This window comes from Onychostruthus taczanowskii, unplaced genomic scaffold, assembly GCF_017590055.1.
Source record: "Onychostruthus taczanowskii isolate IOZ18803 unplaced genomic scaffold, ASM1759005v1 scaffold44, whole genome shotgun sequence".
Classification (NCBI taxonomy): Eukaryota; Metazoa; Chordata; class Aves; order Passeriformes; family Passeridae; genus Onychostruthus; species Onychostruthus taczanowskii.
Genome location: NW_024501903.1, coordinates 4,991,548 through 5,016,254, shown reverse-complemented (window position 1 = coordinate 5,016,254; position 24,707 = coordinate 4,991,548). Strand labels below are relative to the sequence as shown.

At 38.2% G+C, this 24,707-nt stretch overlaps 1 protein-coding gene across 1 annotated transcript in view; it reads right to left on the bottom strand.

The window, feature by feature from the left end:
* DLG2 (discs large MAGUK scaffold protein 2) overlaps positions 1–24,707 on the bottom strand; it is a 718,789-nt gene that overhangs the window by 381,623 nt on the left and 312,459 nt on the right. The window contains exon 4 of the mRNA XM_041414252.1: positions 5,804–5,857. Coding sequence (XP_041270186.1) covers positions 5,804–5,857 — 54 coding nt within the window. The remainder of the gene's footprint in view (positions 1–5,803; positions 5,858–24,707) is intronic.

The following is a 24,707-nucleotide window of genomic DNA, read 5'->3' as shown; positions in this document are numbered from 1 at the left end:
GGAAAAGACTGGATGTGGCACTTAGTGCCATGATCTAGTTGACATTGTGGTTCGGTCAAAGGTTGGACTTGATGATCTCACAGGCCTTTTCCAACCTAATTGATTCTGTGATTACTAATACATAGTCCTTTAGACATCATCAACCATTGGCCATGGCTGAGACAGCCTGGATCCAGCTGTGCCTAGACTCCCTTCTAAAGGAAGTTTGGAACAGAATGGAGTCCTTCCTGAACCTCATGGCTCAATAGGAAGATCCCCCTAAAATTCTGACTGTAAATGCTCAACTATACTTGGCCATTCATTCTTGTTAAACCACTGCTACTTCTGAACCACTGAACTTCTCTTATATCAATACAATATAGTTTCTTCTCAGTTGAGAGTGAAGTGCCTGATTCCATCCACAACATGAGAACAGGAAGAATTTACTCTTCTTTTCAGCCTTTGTTTAAGCCTTTATGTGCCTCCTTCTTATGTGCTAAATCTAGGTGCACTAGCTGAATGGCAGAGAAGAAAGCTGAAAGTTTTTCAGAATTCCCCATTTTGGCATCATCCTGGCACTCACACTGCCCTGCTCCAGGAGGGGCTGAGCTCACAGTGTCCCTAAGCTAGGAAGCACCAAAACAGCTGCACAGCCCTCTCTCTGGCCACACTCAGGCAAGGGTAAAACAACACAAAGATTTGATTACAGCTCATGAAAACGTAACCAACATAGTTAGAAAAATACTTCTTCAGGACATGTCTTACATGTATCTTTCACAGAACTCAGCATAGGCAGTATAGTTAGCAAATCAAACCAATAATAAAATAACAGTACCTCAAAACAGAAATAATATAAAAATAATAATTTGAAAGAACAGTGTGAAACTGAAGAAATATCAAGAATTCACTGTGGATAAAAGGCGAATAAAGTACATATTCCTTAGATCTTATTGCTGTGACAAGATGGGGGAGGAAGGGAACAACCACACTACTTGAGTAGTGAACTTCCCTAATTTTTTTTGTTAAGATGAAAAGAAAATAAAATTCTATCCTAAGATGAATAGAAAGGCTCCCTTCAATTTCTGTAAGTGATGCAGCAAAAACAGCCTTATAGCTACTTTTAACTCAACTATGCAGCTTTTTGGAAATGAAAAAAATAAATAAATAAGGCCTATTCTGTGCAACAGAGAAAATGAGATGATTCATATGTTATTAAATTAATACGTCTCATTATACAAAGAGATCTAAAATTTACAGAAAAAGAATAGAGAACAAACAAAGTCCCACAAATGTTTAATTGTGTTTAAAATGTCACAGAATAATTTGTTTTGTACCATCGAAGCTTCCTATCAAATTTATTCTCACATCCAAAACTTGGAGAGCCAAAGCTTTCAAACCACTGAACCTAGAAACAAAATTAACTGTTTCTTCTGTTATTTTCTGCAGGCCCAAGTTATAATAGAATAATAGAATAAGGCCTTTTCTTTTATCTCATCTAAAAAAAGTGATGGAAACCAGTCCCACCAAGAATGATTTTTTGTCCCCAACTATTGAGTTGAAAGGTTTGAAGAATGTCAACAGTTGCAAAATGTTTAATACTGTGATTTGAAATCATTAGAGGGTTAATGGGACAAATCACTTAGTTTACCAGTTGTATACCAACTGTACAAAGGAAATTTCTCTCAGAGGGACCACTGCAAAGCTGACATGTGAACGTGCTTGTGAATGCTGACCATCACTGTGAGAGGTATCTCCCAAAAACACTCAGGAATTTTTGGAAGAAGATGGCAGAGAGGATGAGCAGAGTCGTTAATGAATTGGAAATGCATTGAGGGTACATCCTGCAAAACGAAACAATGACAGGTTGTGCCAACAGCCTAATGAAATCATGAGAAATCTTCATCTGGCATGTAACAACACTAAAAATAGCCTGACCTTATTTAGGGATCTATCAGGTTATCAGTTGTGGCTAGTAATTACAGAAAAAAATACCATTTTGAGTCACCAAAAGTTGAAAATCCAGGCTTATTCCAGTGCCTAATTTTGGAAATAATTTCTATATGGTATAAAATTTATTTATTAATTTTGTTATGGTAAATGCAATGAAAATTACTGTTATTTAAGAAAAAAATTAATAAAACAAAAATTCATTTTTTAAGCAGCACTTTTGTGCAAACACGTCAGTGGACAGCATTAACTAGTTATCATGAAAAGTATCTTAGAAAATCCCAAGAGTCAGAAATTAATATGTCAAACATTTTCTTGAGACATAGCATTTGCTTATGTATTCCCCTGCCTTTTAATACTATTCAACAAGTTGACTTAGAAACAGTGCTCACATTTGTGGAAGGCAAACTCAATCAAAAGAATTCAAGGACAACTACATAAGACTAGAGAAAAGCAGAGTATAAAAAAAAAAGAAAGTAAACATTAGAACCATGACCCAATTAGTAGGATCTGAAAAATTCTTGTTCTCCCCATCCAGTCTTCCTGGACTCCAAGTGTACTTTGGCAATGAGAGCTGAAAATCAGGGATGAATAGCAGGAATCTAAGATCACTATAGCCCCAAGGAACAGCACTTCTGGGTGTTTAAACACTCCACAGTTCTGAGAGAGGATCAGTATCTTACATCAAGGCTCCTTTTAGCTTTGGACAGAAAATACAATAATTTAACTTGGATTCTCTGATCCATAAAGTAATTTTTTCTCAGAATGTTAGAAGTTTATTTTATGGCAACTAAAAATCAGTAGCGCTTTTCAGAAGTGCAAATACCTACCTAGTTAACTTTAAGGATACTTAAACATTCACCAAAGATGTTCCTAGGCACTTAAGAGTCTTCCCCCATGCATGTCTGGAAGTTCTAAAAGTGCTGAAAATGCAGCTGTTTGACACATGCTCAAGTTTCAAAATCATAATTAAATCTAGCTTTCTGTTATCTCTCTGAACTGACCTCACCCAGGAAAAATATTTTAGGGCATATCTCCTAAGTTATATTTCCTGTAAAATAAATCATATGATGATGGCCGCACTATCATACACTTAACTCATCTAGTTTGGAAGATTTGTCTCTGTATTTCCAAATATTTCAAAGAGAGACCAAACTCCCCTAACACCCCATTGTGTTATAGGCTGTATTACAGGACACACACAATTCTATAGGCTGGTTTTGCTGGGATGTGGTTTTTATGGGGTTTTGCTGGAATGCGGTTTATTCCCCATAGTAGCCTACGTGGAGCAATAATTCACTGTGAAACAATGTTGATAACACACCAGCATTTTGGTTTTTGCTGAAGAGAGCTTGCACAGCATCAAGGCTTTTTTCTCCTTTCAATTTTACCCTTCCTGTCCCAGTAGCACATTGGCTGGAAGCAGGTACAGGGTTTGGAGGGGATCTAGCCAGGAGAGATGACCCCACATGACCAAAGGAATATTCCATATCACATGGTGTTCTGCAGTAAAAGCTCAGAGAAAGGAGGAGCAAGGGAGAACATTCATGGTTACGGTATTTGTCTTCCCAAATAACTGCTACACCTGATGAAGCCTTGCTTTCCTTGCTAAACATCTGCCTGCTGATGGGAAGCAGTGAATGAATTTCTTATTTTGCTTTACCTTGCTTTCCCTATTTAACTCATTATCTTCTGCTTTTATATCTCCTATTTTCTTCCTGACCCACAGCAGAGAGGAGTGAGAAGGTTGTTTGGCTATTGGCCAGAGTCAATCCACTACATGCTCTCCCTAAATAAGTATTGGGAAGGATCCCTGGACCAGGAGGGGATGCACATGGAAGCAAACGTGGATCTAGCCCAGTGACTACAGCATCACCCTTGCAGAGGAACTATAAAATGAAAACAAACTAAATTAAACTGCATTACTCCTGAGAGCAAGAAAGAAAACACAGGTCTCCCAGCCCATTCCCTCAAATATTAGTTTGGAGGAAGAGGTCATTTGTTCATGGCTTGTTTTTGTGTCTCATTTTAGAGACTGTTCAAGCATACAAATCATGAGCAGAAGGAAATGCCTATTGGTAAAGCAGAGACCCCAGGTTCTGTGGGGCAATACAGTGGCCTGGGCTCAGCAGACCAGGTGACCTAGGCTCAGGTCAAGGTGAAGTGCTTCTTCGTGACTAGCGTTAAATATGTCCCCCTGTGGTGGTGCTGCTGTGTCCCATATATAGGAGAAATAACTCTTCTCAGGCCACGAAGAGCAAGGTGACTAATGCAAAGTTGTCTATTGCTACAGCAAGCACCTTCTGTTTAATTATCCAGTTCACATCATGTTAGAGACTGCAACAGCCCACAGGCTCTTCTCAGCCTACTGTTAACATTTTTCTTGACTGTGTTTGGTCATTTGTTCTTTATTATTTAAGAGAAAGGAACTCTAGTACAAAAGTGGCATAAAAGTGTGTAAGTATTGATAGGATGTGTTAAGGGAATAAATCATATTGATTGAGCATCTTGTCACCAGTGTAATTGCATCTGTATTTAGGAATTCTAACACTGTAGCTGCAGAGGATCCTGGGCACAGGTCCAGTGCTGAAAATGAGAACCGGGGCTCACAGAGTCCCTTCTGGAAGGCTAGAGAACACTAAGCATAAAATGTCTCATCAAAAGATGGGAGAAAAGCCAGACAGACCTATTGAAAGTGAGACCATAGCAGATGGTTTTGATGTTAGCATGGAAAACTGAGACAGAAATGATAGGAAGCCTTTTAAAAAAGCTGCATGCAAATGAACAGAGAAATTCTATTTAACTTTTTCACCCTTCCCAATAGTTCATATTCCCATCAAGGGACTTAATTCTCTTCTGCTTTAGAGCACTGTCATTCTTCTAAATTGCTCTTGGCTGTGATCTTTACCTGTGCTATGCACCATAATTTCTAAGTTTTATGAATTGTCAATAACAAACTGGACAGGACAACCCCTATTAAACTTCCTCATCAACAGCCTTCAGAAAGACAGAACCCTGCTACATGATTGGTGTAGGTAGATAAATAATTAGGCTTATGCATTGGTATCATAAGGAACAGATGTGGACAAAACACGACAGATGAGACACATTAATTAGGAGCTACAAAGAGAGAACTAAAATGATGCAAGAGGAAAGATTAGGTAGTGGCTAGCTAGCTTTGTGCTACTTGTTTTTCTTTCCTCCAATCATTTAAGCCTGTTACTCTCTCTGTGAGGTGTTTGCTTTGTGTTTTTCTATGCCCTTTATCTTCAACTATAGTTGATTTTACAGTCTAAACAACAATAATATCAAATGTTTGTAGAAAATCTGGATTTTAAAAAATCTAATTAAAACATGTATTTATTTTAGGATAATCTGTTTCCTAGAAGTCATAAAAAAGAAGAGACATTAATAGGAAAATATTAAGTCAATTAGTTAGAGCTGTTATTTACCAATAAGCAATCTGCATTTACAAAAGAAGGACAGAAAGACCAATGAAGGGATATTGCACCATTTTAAGATACACTGTGCATCCAGATATCGTTCTATTACTCTAGCAGGGTGTGCATGGCTCTAAAAGGAAATACTCATGTCACTGGTAAGGATGACAGCCTTAATGAAATAATTTTTCTTTTTTTCAAAGAAAGGCTAGTTTTAGTAAACATAAGCTACAAATTGTGTGTATATAATATGTTATGATTCACCTGAGTGCAATGGCCATTCTCTATTTTCTTAGAAACTAATTTACTGTGTAACTATAAAATAATTATTAATTGCAAGATTTGTTTCTAAGATAACTTCTATGCAATACCAAACAGAATTTCTGTGCGAAAATAAACAATTCTACATATTTATAGAAAAACTTCTTAATACTTACATAAGGGATTGTGTCCAAAGTGTCTGTGTTGACAATTATAGGGGCAGGGCTTGCCTGAAAGGGGAAAAAAAGAGAAAATAAATTTAAAGACCTGAAATTCATTAATATTGAAATACCCATGCTTATACATTAAGTTAAATGTCTGAAAGCCCATTTTCCAATTGAATTCAAATCATACAACACTACATAATTGTGGCTACTGCTCAGTCAAGGATGAAGGAAATAGATTCTCAGCCTCCAAACCACAGCTCACTGTGGCCTTTCTTTTTAGTTTCTCCAGGCTTTAGACCACATCCTGAATACATACCATCCAGCTGTTCTTTTTTTTTTTTTTTTTGTAGAAATGTAAGAAACCTGATGTATTCAACTCAATTAGAGAATATTGAGGTTGAAGGTTTCAGCTTCCCTACCTGACAAATCCACCTTTTGTGTTTGAAACAAGATGATTAACTGATCTTTACAGAGGGGAAACATGTAATACTTACATTACTTAGCAGTACTGCACAGGTATATGCATAAGCACATATATGGTGACATTTATGTCATAGGTATATAATTGGCAGTTGAGCTTCAGATTGAAATACAGACCAGTTTAAAAAGACTTGAGCATCTGCAAAGCTGCCCAACCCGATCTTTAATTTCTTGATGAAGCTCATATCCAGGCTAGTTTCCAACCACCTGAACCTCTTGCTCTTCCCATTCTGGTATTGAGTGGTATTGACCCAATGCCAAGCTCTGCTGTGACCCAGCATAAACCTAGCTCAGACTCTGGAGAAAACCACGGAGTTGTGAGAACGCATAAGCCAGAGGCAAGCACCGTCAGTAAAATGTCAAACTGAGGCAGGACTGCCAAGATGGGATTGTTAACAAATCAAGGACTCAGAAGGAGAAACATGTAGTCAGTGTAGCACAAAAAGTGATGGAAGGCACCCTTTCTCATGCCTACTTGGGCAGCAAAGACTCTTCAGTCACTGTACTGGGCTGATGAAAATACTAATGCTTAGCACAGCAGCTCACTAGTTCTATTCATTTGCACTGTGTATTTGTCACTGAATGACTGCACTTTAAACTCCTACAGACTGCAGGGTCTCTTTGTGCATGGTAGGCATGAACTCAGCACTGCTGAAAACACTGATCCTACTTCTGTCAGCAAATATTTACTGTGGGATTTCAAACCTTTGCTTGTTACCAACCCAAATTAGGAATGTGACATTACTGCAATAATTCAAATAACATGATAATAACACAGTTTGGGGTTTCCCCCCCGCCCCCAGTTTTTGTGCAGTCATTCAAGGATAACTCTGTTCAAAGAAATTTTATGTTACTGGACAAAAGCTACTGCTGATAAATGCCATAATTTCTATACAACTGTCTAAGCCATGAATTAAAATTCAATGCATACAATTTGGTGTGTCTGCATTTCATGGTATGGGCCAGTGTAATGGTAAGGTATTATTTGATATTAAAATGCTTAGTATCTGAAAAAATATTATATGTCTATTATTCTCATTGTGTCCCAAAACACTGGACACACTGAAGTGATAGGTAAAAGCTGAAGGCCATATGATTATAATACTTTTAGCTTTAGGCATATAGAATATGCCTAAAGCTGCATAATCATTGAAGGTAAAACAAATTATTTCCTTTTAATAATAACACTAATATTTAGCTCAATACACTTAAGTGCTACCTTTGCTACAGGAAGAATGAGCTTGGCAATTTTTTACAGTATTGATTTTACTTATTTTACTTCCTTTTTATTTTTACTACTGTGTTGGTTGGTCTATTACCAACTATAAAAAAAAAGACTGCAGTTTTCAGAATAAAAGCATCTTTCCACTTATGACTTAAAAAACAGTATCTACTAAAATAACAAAAAACTTTCAGAAGTCATTTTGCAAAGCATTCACCCAAATCTCTTTAATCTATTGAAGAACAAAGCCTTTTACCTATATCAGATTTTCCTGAAGCAAAGCTAAAGAAATCAGAAACAAATGTGGGAACACTTGGGATTGGACAGAGTATTCCTGGTGCAGTGTGACAAGGGGATGAGATGTCCCTCACCCTGCTGCCCAGGCTGGTAGTGCAGTCCAATTTGCCATTCCCCCTCACTGCTGTAATGGCTGACTCATATGCAACTTGTCCTCCTTTCCACAAAGCTGCAGCTTAGCCAGACTGTGCCTGGCTGGGACTGCTCCATGTTTTATCCTGTCATGGGGAACTCCTTATGTTTTCATTGAACTTTGTGAGGTTCCTCTCAGCACATTTCTCCTTCTCCTATATTCCTCTGAAGAGCAGGAACAATCCAGTGTATAATCTGCTCTTCCCAGTCTGGTGCTGCCTCAAACCTTTCTGACAATGCTCTCCATATAATCATTCTGGTTATTAATGAAGACGTTAAACAACATTAGCACCTCTATCAACTGTATGAGCACCACAAGTAACTGAATTCTGAACTAGTGACCACTGCTTTTTGGGTCTACTGCCCTAGCCAGTGTCCCACTCATCTTCTAGTAAACCCATTCATTTAGTTTCTCTCTCATTTGGTTATGAAAGAGAATTTGTGCTGAAAGCCTTGCTAAAATTCAGGCAAATGACGTCTACTGATCTTCCCTCCTCCACAAAGCTAGCAGATTTCTCATCACAGAAAGATGGTAGGTTGACAAGGTAGAATCCAAACATTTGTAAATTGACCTCCCTCCTTTTAATCACCTCCCTCTGATCTTCATGAGCCTTGACAAAATGTTCTGGATGCCCAGACCATGGACATTCACCACGAATGCTTCCATTTGTTAGCTTCCTAATCCTGATCCCTGGGTTATCACTTGGTCCATCACCCCTTCCACAGGAAAAGTCTGAGCATTGAAAGCTGCTCCTTTGCATGATGTGATCCTTTCTAGACTGGCCCTGTTGCAGAGCCTGTAAAGAATTAATTTTCAGGCCAGTGGATCATTTCAACAGTGTGCTTACTGTGTTCTTTACTGATTGGAAAGAATACACTCAACTATCAAACAGATGATTTTCTGATGATTTATCCTCTTCAGACAGATGGGCGTGAAAAAAGACACAGCACAATAGTTTCAAATGGGCATAGTGACTACAAGGACTCACAACTAATATCATCAGTGCATTCACTTCTCTGTTCCTCCTGTTCATATATGGGCATGTGATTCTGTGTGTGTGTGTGGGACACTGCTTCTTGTTACAACTTGTAATAAGAAATATGATTTAACGGAAACATTTTGCTCCCATCTCTCAGCTATATGGTGATTTGAAGAACACTAAACTCCTGAGCTGCAAAATTGCATTAAAGTGCAGGAAATGGAGATTATTTCATTAGCTGGGCCCTGTTTGTAGCTCATGCTTTCAAGTAGGAGACTTCAATCATGCAAAGTTGAGAAGACAGTTTCCAATCGCTGGAGAGAGCCCTAAATATAGCACTAGCCATGGAGTAGTCAACAGAAGCAAAACAGTCCTGTAACCACAGTGAAATTACTGAAGACATAAGATCAGTATCAACAACGAGTTAAAGATTTTACTTTCCAGAATGATGTGTCTACATCTATGAAAACATGACTTGAAAACGTCACACTGGTTCACCAAAACCTCAAAACAGATACTCGGTATCTCTGTACTTCCAATAGAACATTGACAAATCTATGAACCAGGATTCAGCAACAGTACTCCCAACTATGCATAAATTAACAAAGGCATGCAGAAACATGTCTAGATTCTCTTGAGAACCTCTGCCTAGAGTGTCTTTGAGATAGCACTGCCTCTTATCTCTCAATCTGTATACCCACACAAATCCATATAGTCTTTATCTAGGCTTCAAACTGGTTGAGAAGAAATAGCTTTCTCAAAGATAACAACTTTATTCCTAACTCTGTGTTTTGACCTCTTGCACCATCTTGACCAGAACACTGAATTACATTTTACCAAGTAGCTTTCCCCAGATGCAAAATAAATCCAAACCAATCACCAGAAGTGTGAATATTACTGAGTGCAGTCAACTGAGTAATCCTGTTTTCCCCATTCCCCACTTCCTTTCCTCTCCATCCCAATCCCTACCTATACATTAAGTATCATATTAAGCTGACAATGTACTGTGCAGTCACACTTACAGCTCCTGCTCCCTGCATGAACCTTCCTCCTACCCTGCTTTCAGCACTGCTTTCAGCTGAGCCAACTCTGTGCTTTGAAAAAAGGCATCACACTGACAGCTGCAGTGAAAGACTGGCATAGCTGAGACAAAACTTGAATAGCTTTTGGAAAAAAAAAATAGAAATGGAAGATTTTTATTTTTTATTCTTCTTAAAGGACTTCAGAGTAAAACACTTTGCTTCCACAAATATAGACAAGATTGTTCTGCTTGCTTCTGCCAAAAGCACAACTCAGAAGCAAGACAGAGGAAAAGCACTTGAAGCCAGTAGAAACAGGACAAAAAGGCACATGGTCTAGTTCATGAACTCTGCTGCCAAATTCTCTACAAGTGTATAACATGACGCATACCTCCTAGACAAGGTGAACTTTCCCTCTACCATGAATGCTAGCATTATCCTGGTTGACTGGTTTTAATCATACTACTCACAGTTTTAGAGACTATCCATGTCATACTGGGTTGTTTTCTCCAGCATTCCTAAGTCCTTGTTTTAACTGTTCCTACTATGCAGGACTATATTCAACACCAGACCACAAAATCACAAACAAAGTTATGTGGCCACTACTTTATAAATCATAAGCACAGCACATTACTTCTTAACAAGAAAACACAACCAAGTATGGCATCATTTTGAAATTGCCCACCTATGCTTATTTCTAGCTGCAATTTCAATTTCATACAACCAATAAGATTGGACCTCTGTGGTCAAGTCCAACCAATAATCCATCACTGCCAGGTCCACCATGTCCCTAAGCACCCCACCTAATGGGTTTTTGAACATTTCCAGGCACAGTGATTCCACTACTTTCCTTGGCAGCCTGTTCCAAGGCTTGATCACCCTTTCAACAAAGACTTTTTTCTTAATATCTAATCTCAACCTCCTCTTATGCAACTTGAAGCTGTTGCAAACTCTCTACTGCTTTTCTTGTTAAGCAATCACCATCCTTACCTACATTATTATATTAATTAAAATCAAAATAAGGTGGTGGTGAAATTGAGAGTAATACAAGGGCACATGTATTACCATTTTGAAACTAAGTTGAGTTGTCAGTGACATACTTCCATCTTGTGCAGACAATGAACTCTGGACTGTGTATTACAGTTAAAGGCTCGTATTTCCAGGCAGCCAGCCCTAAACTCTGAAACACTCTCTGGAATATACCTCTGCAGTTTTGTATTATGCCAAATGTTAGCATTTTGTGTCTTAACACAAAGTAGAGCAGTCCCTATATGGGTACATGAATAGGGCATGCCGCATTTCTCAGGTACACAGTGTAAGACTGCTTAAGACCTCAAGAAGGTGATACTGAATTAGTTTAAGTTCCCGTTTTCAGGAGTTTCACAATTGCAAGAAATAGATTTACATTTACACACAATGGCAGGAAAGATTAGATGACAACTTAGATGTCAAAACAGTAATTCTCTGGAATGCTATGAGGCCTCAAGATCACAGAACACACAGCACCTTTTGTCATATTTACCACCGAATTACAAACTGAAAGACTAAAAGATAAAAAGTCATTTCACTGCTATTAATCAGAAAATGTAAAAGATAGAGAACCTCTTTGAACATCTAAAGAATGACTTAGCAGCAAACAATCCTGCCTCTGCTCTGAGACATAAAACAGAAGTCAAAAGCAGCTTTGCTTGCAGGCTGCAACTGCCAAGACAGAAGAAAAATGCCTCAAGAAATCCTCAAGACCGCTCCCTTTGTATAAAATGTAGCCTCATATAAAATCATTTAGTTTAAATGTAAATGGCACTTTTCAAAGGAGGTGGCCTTATTTGAAGACTTGGAGTTTTACATTGTTTTTACTTAATCTGTAGGAATAATTTCGTATTTAAAATTGTATTAATTGGCATTATTAAAAAAACCCCAAAACCCATACATAAGGAAAATTCAACATTTCTGTGTGGATTCAGAGGCTATCAGAGGCACTGAGAAGGAAGCACGTACTTCACAGTTGCTGATGTTCCCCCTGTAATGATCTTGCCTGCTAGCATGTTGAAACAGCAATGATTAATGTAATAAATACTTTTTTCCCCCAATATAAGATCTAAAGAAGGACATAGAAATATCAATGGGAAAAGCTCTCTAGGCACTGAACAGGGTCCCCAGGGAAGTGGTCACAGCACCAAGCCTGGCAGAGTTCAATAAGCATTTGGACAATGCTCTCAGGCACATGGTGTGACTCTTGGGGATGTTCTGTGCAGGGCCAGGAGTTGCACTTGATGATCCTTGTGGGTCCCTTCCAGCTCAGAATATTCTGTGATTCTGTGCTAATACACATGAATGAACACAGACTCAAAACAGACATGAAGAAAAGCATGCATCCAGATTTTAGGCATCCTATTTGACCTAGCTGTGTGCTTTATTTTTTTTCCCAGCCTCAGTGTGCACAAACATAGATAACTCCTTCCAGAGAGAGGGGAAAAAAAAATCAAAGCAAAATTGCAGCTATTTCTTTCATGGAATCTTAGAATAATTTATGTTGGAAAATAGTTCTAAGGTCATAGAGTCCAAATGCTAACCCAGCACTGCCAAGCCCACCAATAAACCTAAGTCCCTAACTGCCACATCTACAAACACTGCAACACTTTCTCCAAAAGCTGAGCAGGGCCGGTGGAAAAACAAATGCATGTGTGATCCCAATACAAACAACTGAGGAGATGGATCTGGACTGCACTTGCAACCTAATTATGGTATCTTCTCATATTTGGCTTTTCCTCCTTTCTTACAAAAGTCAAGGCTTACCAACCATATGGCTTTTTATTTTTAACATCATGGTACATTAAGCTTACAAAGAAGTTAGCTAGTGTCTTATTCTGTTGCTTTTTTATATCATGAAGTACTTGAATTTGAGTGTAACATTTCTGCATGGGGTTATAAAAACCGTCCTCAAAACCACAGAAACAAATGGACTAAAAATTACAATGCAGATGAAGAGAACAAAAAAGAAAATGCAAAACTAAATGCGAAACAGGGGAATTACTTTACCAAAATTCAGTACTGTTAAAGAGGTTTATCAGAACATGAATCTTAAAGAATGAATCACCTGCTTTCAGGTTAATCTGTTACATTCAGCACTGTAAACAGGAGCCCAGCAAGAAAGGAATCAGTGCCAAAGAGTACTCATCTCTGCTTAGCAAGGGCAGAAGTCATCAAAGCTTACTGGTGTCAGAGTTAAAACTCTCCATAGAGATAAAAGAATAAGATATACAAAAGTTTTAGAGTTTTGTAAAAGTTCTAATAGCACAAATGGCAAAATCACCAACGATCTTATTTTGGCACTGAAGTGGCCATGAGGAGAGCTGGGAATTACTGTGGTCCATATAATGCATCAAATTAACTCACTGATTCTGGCTAAGCATGGATAGAGACAAAGCTATTTTGCCAAATGCTTTCACTTAATGTATAAATGTATATACATTTAAGTATACAGGAAGAACTTAAAGAAACAAACTTGATTTGAATATCTGTAATAAACTGCAAACTCAAGTTGTTCTGTGCTGGAACAAAGAATGTTTTGATTTTTATGTCAGTGGAAGTAAACTTCTACCCTAACGTCCTCTGGAAAAATTTTAATTGATGTCCCAGAGTGCCCCTTTATGTCCCAGAATCTCTAAGTGATGAATAAAATTAACTAAATAATTCCAAATATATCACTTGCCTGACAGCTTGTTTGAAACTCTAAATCACTGCAGGACCACTGCACTAACAGTACATCAGTTTAAAAGATAAACATCCGTGTGTGAAGTGCAGCTATCCAGGGCTCAGGGGGAATCAGCTCTTTTACATGGTTTAGCTTTGTGTGGCATAAAATGCATTTCTCAATGGAGATGCTCTGTTACACAAATTACAGCTATTTGGTACTTTACTGTAGGGCTTGCCAACCATTTTTAAATCTCAGTTTCCTTGCTGATGTCCTTCTGCTTGAGAACCTGAGTGCACTGTGGGTGGCTTGCAAGACAGCACATGCCAGAATTGCCAGATTTTCCATAATTTTACAGGTTGTAGCACCCAGCAGGAACATCACCAGCTGCCCATCTTAGCCAGGGCTCTCCTTGTGAACCTTTGTAATGCCATCAGGTTGTTACTGATTAAAGAAGATGGTCTCTTGAATGATGCAATCTTGATGTAGGACAGAGAGTGGAAATATGCAAATGACATTTTCTTTTTGTTTTTAGAACCAATTTCTCTCATAGTTTAAAAATTTTGCACAGAGAAGAAAAATCAGTCCAATTTCTAGACTTTACGCCTTGTTATTCCTCACTCTGCTACATTCAGGAGTCTGATTTAAGGAGTACATCCTAGTGAAGCATGAATCTTGTGTCTCTTCTGCCTGCTTTCTGCTCCCTACTGGATGGAAACAGCAAGGGAGCAGTCAACTGCAAGGGAAGCTTCTGTGAGGAGAAGACAGGGCTGTCCTACGCTGGACACAGGTGGTTCCAGCCTGTGTCACACCAGACCCACCACTGGGGCAGGAGAAATAAGTAATAAGGAGAAAAGGGTGAGGAAAAAGGAGCAGCAAAGAGAAATAAGCATGTCCTGACCACGGCTCCAACCCGATGTGTGAGGGACCCCAAGTTCCTCATCCCCTCAAAGGCACTGAGTGGGACCTGAAGTGATGGCTAGAGGAGGGGAGGTGTTGGGAGTGAAAATGAACCTCAGGATGAGGTGTTTTCCCTTAGTGTGAGTTTGCCATCTTTGTTTCTCAATATCTAACTGAATAATTATGTCAACTGCCAAGAAAGTTAAATTCCCCAAGTCAAATCTGCTTTGCCTTCAAAACACCAATTATCCCAAAATTTCACTGTAGAACAGATATTTGTTCAGCATCTTTTATTTAGTCACTCTGTTTTCTAAAAAACCAACAAATCAAGTATTGGATGTGAGACGGGAACTCACTCAAGCTGGGCTCTGAGGGGAGCACTTGACTTGGGGCTCTGTTTGTGTGACAATAAGCCCACGCTAATAAAACTGACTTGCTATAAGATGAATGTAGCCAAGTAGGAGAAACAACAAATCATAAAATCATGGAATGGTCTGAGTTGGAAAGGACCTTTGAAGCTCATTCAGTCCAAGGCCCCTGGGACAAGCGGGGTCATCTTCAACTAGATCAAGTTATTCAGAGGCCCATCCAACCTGACCTTGAATATTTTCAGGGTAGGGCATTCACCAACTTTAAGCACCTATGCTGGTATTTTACCACCATCACTGTGAAACACCTCTTCCTTATCTAATCTGATCTAATTCAAACATCTTTCAATTTAACACCATTAAGTCCTTATCTCGTCACACCAGGTCCTGTTAAAAAATCTGCTCCATCTTTCACTTAGACCTTCCAAGTCTGCAAGGCCACAACAATATCTCTGAACAAAGAGAAAGAAGCAGTACCGTGGCCACAAGGAAAGCTGTCATGTAAAAACAGAAACACATAAATTAGAAACTGATTAAACACATATATTTATACCCTTATAGATCCTCTATAAAGTGGCACCTAGGAGAAAGAATGCTCCACCTACTCCTCCTCGCATTATTAAAATGCATTGCTGTTGACCTCTCAATTCTTAGAAACAGCATTAAGCAAAAAAATTCAAAACAGAAAATCAACACAACATGACTCCATAGGTTTAGAGACTAAGGAAACAATGTAAAGGGACTGAACTTAAGAAGTAACTGCCACAAAATGAGCTCTATGATATGTCATTGCTTAAGTAAACAAAGATCCAAGGGGCATTATAAGTCTGAACCACAATGGAAATGACTGGAGAGTACAGCACAACCAACACTCTTTCAAAGAAGTTGCACAGAACCTTAAAAATACATCTTACTTAAAACTATAGTCCTGGAAAAAAAAAAAAAAAGGGGGGGATTCCCCTTGAGAAAGCACCAAGGGAAAAGCATCCTTGTGAACTTCAAAAAAATAGATTGTGGGTGCAAACAGGTGGATAGGACCTATTATGGTCCTATTATGGCTACAAATAGGACTAAAGAACTTAATAAAATGCACTAAAAGCAGAAGGAAGAAAAAAAAATTAAATAATTCATGTTATTAATGAAAAGCACTTCATATCAGGGAAATTATACTTGCCTGTTTTTCAATCAATATTTTGCAGTTTTTACTCTGGGAATATTTTTCAGTCTTATGCCAAGGGCAGCCGAGTAGATTTTATCCACAGCTACAACTATGTGGCAAATTCAACAATCTATAGTATAGTCTCCCTAGTGGAGAGGCTGAAGCTTTGTAGCATAAACCTCCTTTGTATAAACTTAGGTTAGCACTGAAATGAGTACTGTAGGCAGTACTCACATTCTGACAGATGGGCAATGCGACCTATGAGGTCTTTCCCCATCTTTACATTTCAGCATTCTGTCATTTCTTAATAGCATCATTTTGGCTAGAATTGGATGTAGAAACACTGAGTAAAAAAACAGTCTTAAACTGAATTAAAATAGGTGGGAGCAGTGACTTAGCTAGCAGCAAGTAACACAGCCCTTTTTCTCACAATGCAGGCACAAAAAGGAATACAAAGCAGCACTTTGAAACATGATCATTCCTGGGTTATGGGATATCTTTTAGTTACTGATTTCAAGACATATTTTCTGCTTTGTAAGACACAAACATTTAGGATGCTGCTCTTTGCAGACATTATTAGTAGTGACCTGAAAAGAACTAGGAATGTTCTGCACTCTCTGAATTTACTGTGTGAAAGTATATATTAAAAGCCACTTATTCCACAAAATGGAACAACTTTCCTTGTACACAAAGACAACATTCATCTTTCACTGTATCGAACAACACATGTAACAATCAAAGACACAAAACCTAAAAACTGTCATAATTGATCTGAGCCAAGACTGAGAAGATGGGTTTGCAAACCAATTAGGCGAACTCCAAACGTCACAACCACCCTTCATGCACTGAACAGCACCCCCCAAAACACTAGAACATTAAATGGTTCAGAGAGTCAAGGCAGCCCCTTCCTCTAGTAATAATAGCAAAACCAGTAACAATAAGAAACATCTCCTGGATATCTGTCTCTGATATGGTGGTGGTTTGGTTCTCTTTTTTTAATGGAAAAACTCCAGGAGAGTGCTTTCAGAAATAAGCTTTGATTACTGTTAGAAGGGATAATGAAAACATTTCCTGGCAAAGGAAACCAAAAGTTATGCGCTATACATCAGGCACTAGGAGAGAATGCCTGGAAAAGGACTAAGCATAGCATTTAGTAGCACAAACAGAGCTGTCTCCTTAAGGCAGGAGAGAGGTAGAACACAGGAATCAAAGAGCACAGTTCTAAAAATATTCAGCTTCAGGAACTCAGATTTCTCTTGTGCCTGTACAACAGCATTTCAACCTTGAAAATAATTCAACATCTATCCCAATAAACTGGCATTCAGACATGAGGCAGCCTTCCCCCCAAACCATTTGGACAGATCCAGTCTCCTCCTACCCTACCTTTTAGGCACCAATCCCACCCTCCAAATGAAACACATCCCCCTCCTCCAGTAAATTATGATGCCTGCCAGAAATATCACATTTACCATTCTCAGCCTGTTGTAAATCCTGACTTTCGCCATGGGATGTCTGGGAAAAACACACACCTAATGTGATGGTCCTTTCCGAAAACTAAGCAACTTCACAGGCAGGTGCACCAATTCTGAGCACTAACATATAAAAACCCCACTGCAGACCTGACCCTGATACTAAATAAATGTTTGGCTGGGAGGACAAGAAATGGGAACATCGTGTGCTTCAGAGGAATGGGAGAAAAATGACATAGAAAATCTTACAGCAAGAAGAACACAGAATCTGTGGGAGGCACAAGGTTTTTTAGGGCAGCTGTAACAAGGAGAAAGCAAGAGACTCCAAAGTTAAAGTCAGCCATCCTTCACATGCTATATGCTTTGTGACATATTTTGAAACGTCTTCTTCAATTATAAGTGCTCTACTCTCATAAAAACAGGGGTTCAAGCATTTTTTTCCATCAGCCCATCTGTTATTCAAGACCCTTTTGCTCACTTATTAGCTCAATACTGATCTGACACAGCTAGAACTGAGTAATTCTTCAGGTTGTTGATCACATTCTTAACAGTTCAGATGCATGTCTTGTCTGCACAATATTAGCACATTTTAATTTAAAAATATCCTATTAAATTTATATTTCACATTAAATAAAGATATATAGAAGAAAAAGAAAAATACTGTATCTTGTCCAGCACATTCTACCTGGCTAACCTAACCTGGTCACCAAAAGCCATCTGCTATTAAAATATTTCCAGTTCACATGACATTAATATAAATAAATAGCTTCTTCAAAATACTTGGAATTAGAAGTAGCAAGACATATTTATAAATATAGAAGAAATCACTTAGTTTATACACAATATACAACATTATTGTTTGCTATCTGGTGATAAGCAGTAATACCCATATGTTCAGCTTATATTTATTATAATTTTAAAGCCATATCTCAATTACATGTTTTTTTCAGGAAGTAAAAATTATATGTAATATAGTTTTTTTCTTGATCATTCAAGTAATGATAAAACAGAAATGCTGGCAATATATTTTAATTCCAGGTATATAGAACTATGCATTCTCTTCCCAAAAAAAAATCACCAGCTTTTGTAAAACACAGTTCTTTATTACTTACTTTTTCATCAGAAAGAAACACAGAAGAGCTATGGTCAGAGATCTGAGTTCATTCAGTTCACCAGACTTCAGTTTAACTCATTACTCCCCCCCCCCCCCCACCAAAAAAAGCCTAACCCTCAGAACTGAAATTTTAAAACATGCCTTATTTTAGCGATATGTTACAGTTTTCCTTACCGGGACAAAAGAATCAAATGAACCCTTTTCCCGACTCTCAATAGCTGAAATTGTTTTCAACCAGAGGAGATAGCTTGAAATATCAGATATTTCAGAATGCTCCATACTGAAAGCTGCAAGATTAGCAGGAGTGAGGTGAGACAGACTTGCAAAAGGAGGGCTTTGCCTGTGTTACATAAAGTTCTAATTAGATCTTTGGTACAAATTGGTATCCTAAGAATAAAAAGTTAATCAAAAAGCCTCATTGGAAGAATAGGAGGGCAAGATTAGAGCCGAGACAGCTGTGGGACAATAGCACAACTGCTAACTAGATTCTGTGCCACTATTCAGAAGTGAAAACATACGCGTGAAAAATCAAAGTGTTCCCTTTGTGTTACTTCGGACTAAACTGTTCACACCTGGTTTACCTCAGCGGAACTCAGGAGACCTCTCTCTACTGAGATTCAATGCAGCAAGCACCTAAATATCAGACCCCCTTAATGTCACAGCCAAAATATTTTCAAGAAAAGAAAAAAATTTTGAAAGGAACTGAATATAGAAATGGTGTGAGAACAAGTTTTGCAAGGACTTTTAGTGACAAACTGTAAAAGCCAACCTACAACAATTTGTAAAATTTGACTAAATCTTAGAAAACTACCCAAATAACCCCAGGACAGTTGATGGATGATTTCTTATCTCTCAAAAAAGTTGCAATTCCAGTCTCCATTTCCAAAGTACAGCTGAGAGCTTTCTTTACCTGTTCAGGTTTATATTCCCTGCACTTATGGCTGGTATTGTAGAAGTGAAAGGAGTAGTGAGTGACAGGACCCAAGGGAATGGCCTGAAGTTGTGTCAGTGGAGTTTTAGATTACAGATTAGGAAAACCTTCTTCACCCAGAGGGTGGTTGGGCACTGAAGGCTCCCCAGGGAAGTGTTCACAGCACCAGCCTGACAGAGCTCACAGTGTGTTTGTACAATGCTCTCAGGCACACAGTGTGACTCCTGGGGATGGTCCTGTGCACAGCCAGGAGCTGGACTCTATGATGCTTGTGGGTGCCTTCTAACTCAGGATATTCTGTGATCCTTCAGAGACCAGACATGAATTTTTTACCCATTGCTAAAATTCAGAGCACACAACTCTTGGAGATTTCAATAAGGTCAAGATTTCAGTTACAACTGTCTTTTAAGGAGGATGGCATAGAATATTTATTTGCAGGCTGCTCAGAAAAGTCCCACAAAAACTGACATCCAGGCATTTTCTGGAAGAAGATGTCATCTTTTGCCAAAGAAGCTCTAAAGCGAATCTCAATGTCAGAGCTGCTATATAGCCACGATGAAATGGAAATATCACGTATAAAGGATGAAATACTGGAAATAACTTATATTCTCCAATTCCTTCCCTTCTCACAAGAATGGGTGAACAAAAAGAAGCAGGATATAATTATTTGTTGAGAGGCAACAGAGGTGAGAGGAGAGTCATTGAAAACTCCTGGTACAAGAGACAAGGAAACAAGTGGCCTTAAACACCATCTCATTTACTGCGTATTAAACCTTTCTGATTTGTTTCCTAGTAAGTTAATTTTTGATTTCAATATTTCAATTTTTGAAATATTCACAGTTAAATTGAAAAACAAAGTCACAAAGACCAAAATTCTTGACAAACCAAGCAAAGTTTAGAAAATAATACTGATTTAAAAAAAAACAAAACAAAAAAAAAAAAAAAAACAAAAAAGCTGCATTAAAAAACACTACAGGTTTGCCTAGTTTAGAACAAAGTATTTCAAAAATCTTTCACAATGCAGCATAAATACATTATTGATGAACAGATTGTCTTTAAAAATGGATACAAAATTTTCAAAGAAAAAAATGTTATGCATTCTGAAAAGACCCAAAGAAGACTTTGCAACAAAACCCATGTAGTTTTGCAGAGTGGAGGTGAGGAAAGGAAGACAGAGTGCTGCTTCTCCCCTCTACTTCTTCACTTAAAATGGCACTGTTTAATGAGAAAATTCCACAGTAATTTAAATGTTGTAAAAATACTTCAGTATATTAACTAAAATTCAATATCCTTGTAAAGTACATTTTTTAAAAATCTCCTATGTGAGAAAAAGAACATGTTCATTTAGCAGCAATTATAAAATATGTGAACTGTATATAACTAAGAGGAGGTAACTCTTCCTTTCTCTTCAAACTCCTTCCACAACATTCTGTATATTATTTCATATAAGGGCTTGAACAGGCCTGTGGTTTCACTCAGTACAGTTGCTTGCATCAAATTATAGAATCAATTTATAGAATGCTTTAGGTTGGAAGGAACCTTAAGGATCATGCAGTTCCAACCCTCCTGCTATGGGCAGAGACACTTTTCAATGGACCAGGTTGCTCAAAGCCCCATCCAACGTGGCCTTGAACACTGCCAGGGATGGGACATCCATACCACTTCAGGCCAACCTGTGCCAGTGCCTTGCCACTCTCACACTGAAGGATTTCTCCCTCATGTCTAGTTCAAACCTGCTTCCTTTTCAGTTGAAACTAATCCCCACTTGCCCTGTCACAACACACCCCTGTAAAGAGTCTCTCTCCAGACCTCTTGTAGCCCCTTTAGATAACAAAGGGTTCTATGAGATCTCCTTATATCCACATGATCAGTATTATTTGATTCTCAGAAAAGTGGAAGGCTTGAAAGTGAGAGCATAAATAACTCGCCAATCCTTCATCAATTTGAAGAGCTAATGTTTAAACCTTTATCTTCTAGGACACAAGAAGGATGGTTTATTGTGAAAATGGCTGCAACTAGTTTGTTGCATTACCTACTGAGCTCATAAAATAAAGTTTAATGTAGAGAGTACCTTGTCCTGTAAATATGAGCAATCCAAATGGACCGTGACAGACACGGCTGAGACCTTCAGCCAAGCCTCTGTGAAAACATCTTTAATAATGAGAGAAAAAGGAGAAGAGGATGAGGGAACAACTGGACCAGAGCAGTAATGGTACTGCATGGCAAGGAAGGCATACCCACAAAGCGACCACAGCCAATGGGTAACCCCATGCTGAGCAGCTGCTCCCTCAGAGGGGCTGTTTTGCTTGTGACAGAACTGGTGAGATTTCTCTAATTTTATTTCAGTTCATGCACTTTCTCTCTCCTGCTTTTCCAACTTTCTCCCTGCTGCAGGGAGAGTGAGAGAGTGGTTCTGTGGGGGCTGCCAGCTAGGGAAACCAAAACTTGATCTACCAGTTCTCCAATTAAAGCACCTTTCAGAACACTTTCCATCATATTTTTAAAATGATCTTATGGAATACCTAAAGCTTTTTCACTATCTCTGAAAAACCACTACAGACATGCAATACCTCAGGTCAAGACAGTGATGACAAAACTTTAATCAAGAACTCATACTGAATAAAGATCCAAGTGTGACAAAAACTGATGCAACTACATCCTATAAAAGCTCATACAGTATATACACAAAGACACAACTCTCCAAGTTTTTTCCTTATATTGTATAGGGGAAAAAAAAAGCATTCCATGTTACTTTATGCCTTGTATGCCATTTATAACAAGTATTTATTTCCATGAAAACAAATACTGCTGTCAATCAAGTGAATGGTAAATAATTTAACCAGTAAAATTACTTTTATAAGTTAATATAACAGATCAGCTGGGAATACCCACAATGTCTTCACCAGAGAATTTTAGAAATTGTTTAACTGTACCTCACCTTTTTAAACCTTTCCAACTGGATTACTGCCTTCCTATGAACATTAAAAGTTAAATTTTTAAAATAAATCTTAGATAATAGCTGTTATAAAGCCTCATTAGAGCTTTGCCAATTGATTGTTTACAAAACTTTAACACATTAAGAACAAATGACAGCGATAACTGAGTGGCTTACAAGGGAAATACTTTGCATTAGAAGAGTAAGAACAATATAGCCATTCAATTTTTCATACAGGTTTATTTATTTATGGTTGCAGAACTATGTGGGCTGTTTAAGTCTGGAGGGATTTGCTAGCTATTTTTATTGAATTTTCAAGAGAAGTAAGAATAGAGATTGCTGAGTTCCAGCCCAAAACTCCTGCATCACAATGTCTGAACTTTTGCATCTAATAATCTCAGGCAGTATTACTGCTTTATATTACTTTCAGATCAACTGATGCTCTGCTTCACTAACTTTTCCCACTAGTGCTTCAGTAGTCAAAGACCAGTCATTGCAGCAATTAATTTTTTTTTCTTTTGTGCCTTTAAAACTTTTTTGTTAAATTGAATCTGAGTGCAAGATCTCTACAAAAATATTACTTTCTTTCCCCCTACTCTGTCCCTCTTTTTGAAACACCACTGTCATTTTGTCATTTCAAGATAAATTTAAAATTGCAACAAATGAAGTAGAATTTTCTGTGTGTTTGATGTATTCAATCTTGAAAACATTTTTTTTTAATCCTGTCAATTTACATATCAGGTGGATTTTAAAAGGATTCTTTTTTTTCTTTAGTTTTATGTGGAAATGGAAAAAACCAATAGCATGAATTTTTAAAAAGGAACAATTGCAGGTTAGACTGCTGCTTTGCAGTTCAGAAGGGTACCTAACTTCTGGCTTAACTTCAGCATTCAAAGTATCACCAGTAACGCCAAGTCCCACCAACCCAGACTGTATCAGCGTTTTCTGGGAACAGTGTTAAGAACTCTGCTGAAATGTGATCCACATCAGTGGCTTCTTAATAAACTCCTGTATTTGAGGAAAAATATATTTTAAAAAAGTTCCAGCTACACTTAATGACTTTTTCTGCCATTGCTTTGCTCTTATATTTTCAGTATTTTCTCCTCTTATTCTGAGTTTACCAATTCAGTAGTACAAGAACTGCTTCAACTGTGTTGGCCAACCCAGCACAACATCCCAGCAATAAGGTCAGCTCAAACTGCTGAAAGAAACATAATCTATTGATGGAAAAGGTTGAAGTAGTGCTGGTTAAGTAATTGCTTTGTATCTCCAAGTCAGTATGTGCCTCACTCCAAGAGCATAGCCCTGCCTTTAGCTGAAAATTCTCACACACAGAGCAGGCTGATGCAAACTGCCCCACTTGAATAAAGAACCCACTGCATCTTTCTACAGTAATATGAAGAACCACTAACCTCAAAAAGATGAAAATCTTAGCAACATACCCACACTCATGGACCCAGGAAGTCACTGAGACTCCCCACAAAGGTCACTGAGCTTGATGCTGCACCTCAGGGGTGGCCACAACCAGCAAGGACCCTTAAAGGTCCAACAAGAACAGATTTCAGACACCCTTCCACATAGCTGGGTTAAAACTTAGAGCTGTTCAACAAATTGTGCAGGTAGGTTCAGTCTAGTGTTGCCTTAGGACTAAGCTATGACAAAGGGGTTGAAAATTAAACTCTTCCTCTGTTCTAAGTACAATCCAAAAAAACATTTGTTACCTTTCCTACCTCAGCCTTCCCAGTGTGAAATGAAATGAACCTTGACCTAACTCACAAATCTATCAGAAAACAAAAGAATCACATAGAACTGTTCCTTCTGAGGCGCTTACAGAAATGTCAAGACATCAGGCAGTAATGACATCTGGAGAAAACAAACAGGACCAATTTTGCTTTCATCACCTCTCCTGCCCCTGGTTGGTTGCTGAACACCAACTAATACTTCAGTCTGCAAAAAGAATTGCCTGCATCTCTGTAGTTTTATTATTAATAACACCAAAACCTAGCTCCTTTACCCCTCATCCCTGTGCTAGCAAATGTTTTTGCTGTGGCAATTCTGTTACCTTTTGCATTTTGCTGGTTTGTCAGATTCGCTGAACCCTCAAGTGCAAGAGGTAACATGATGAAATAGAAACTGGCAGAAAGTACATTAAAGTTATTATCACCTGAGGACAAATCCTGGCAAGTGAACCACAAGAAAAAAGATTTCCATCT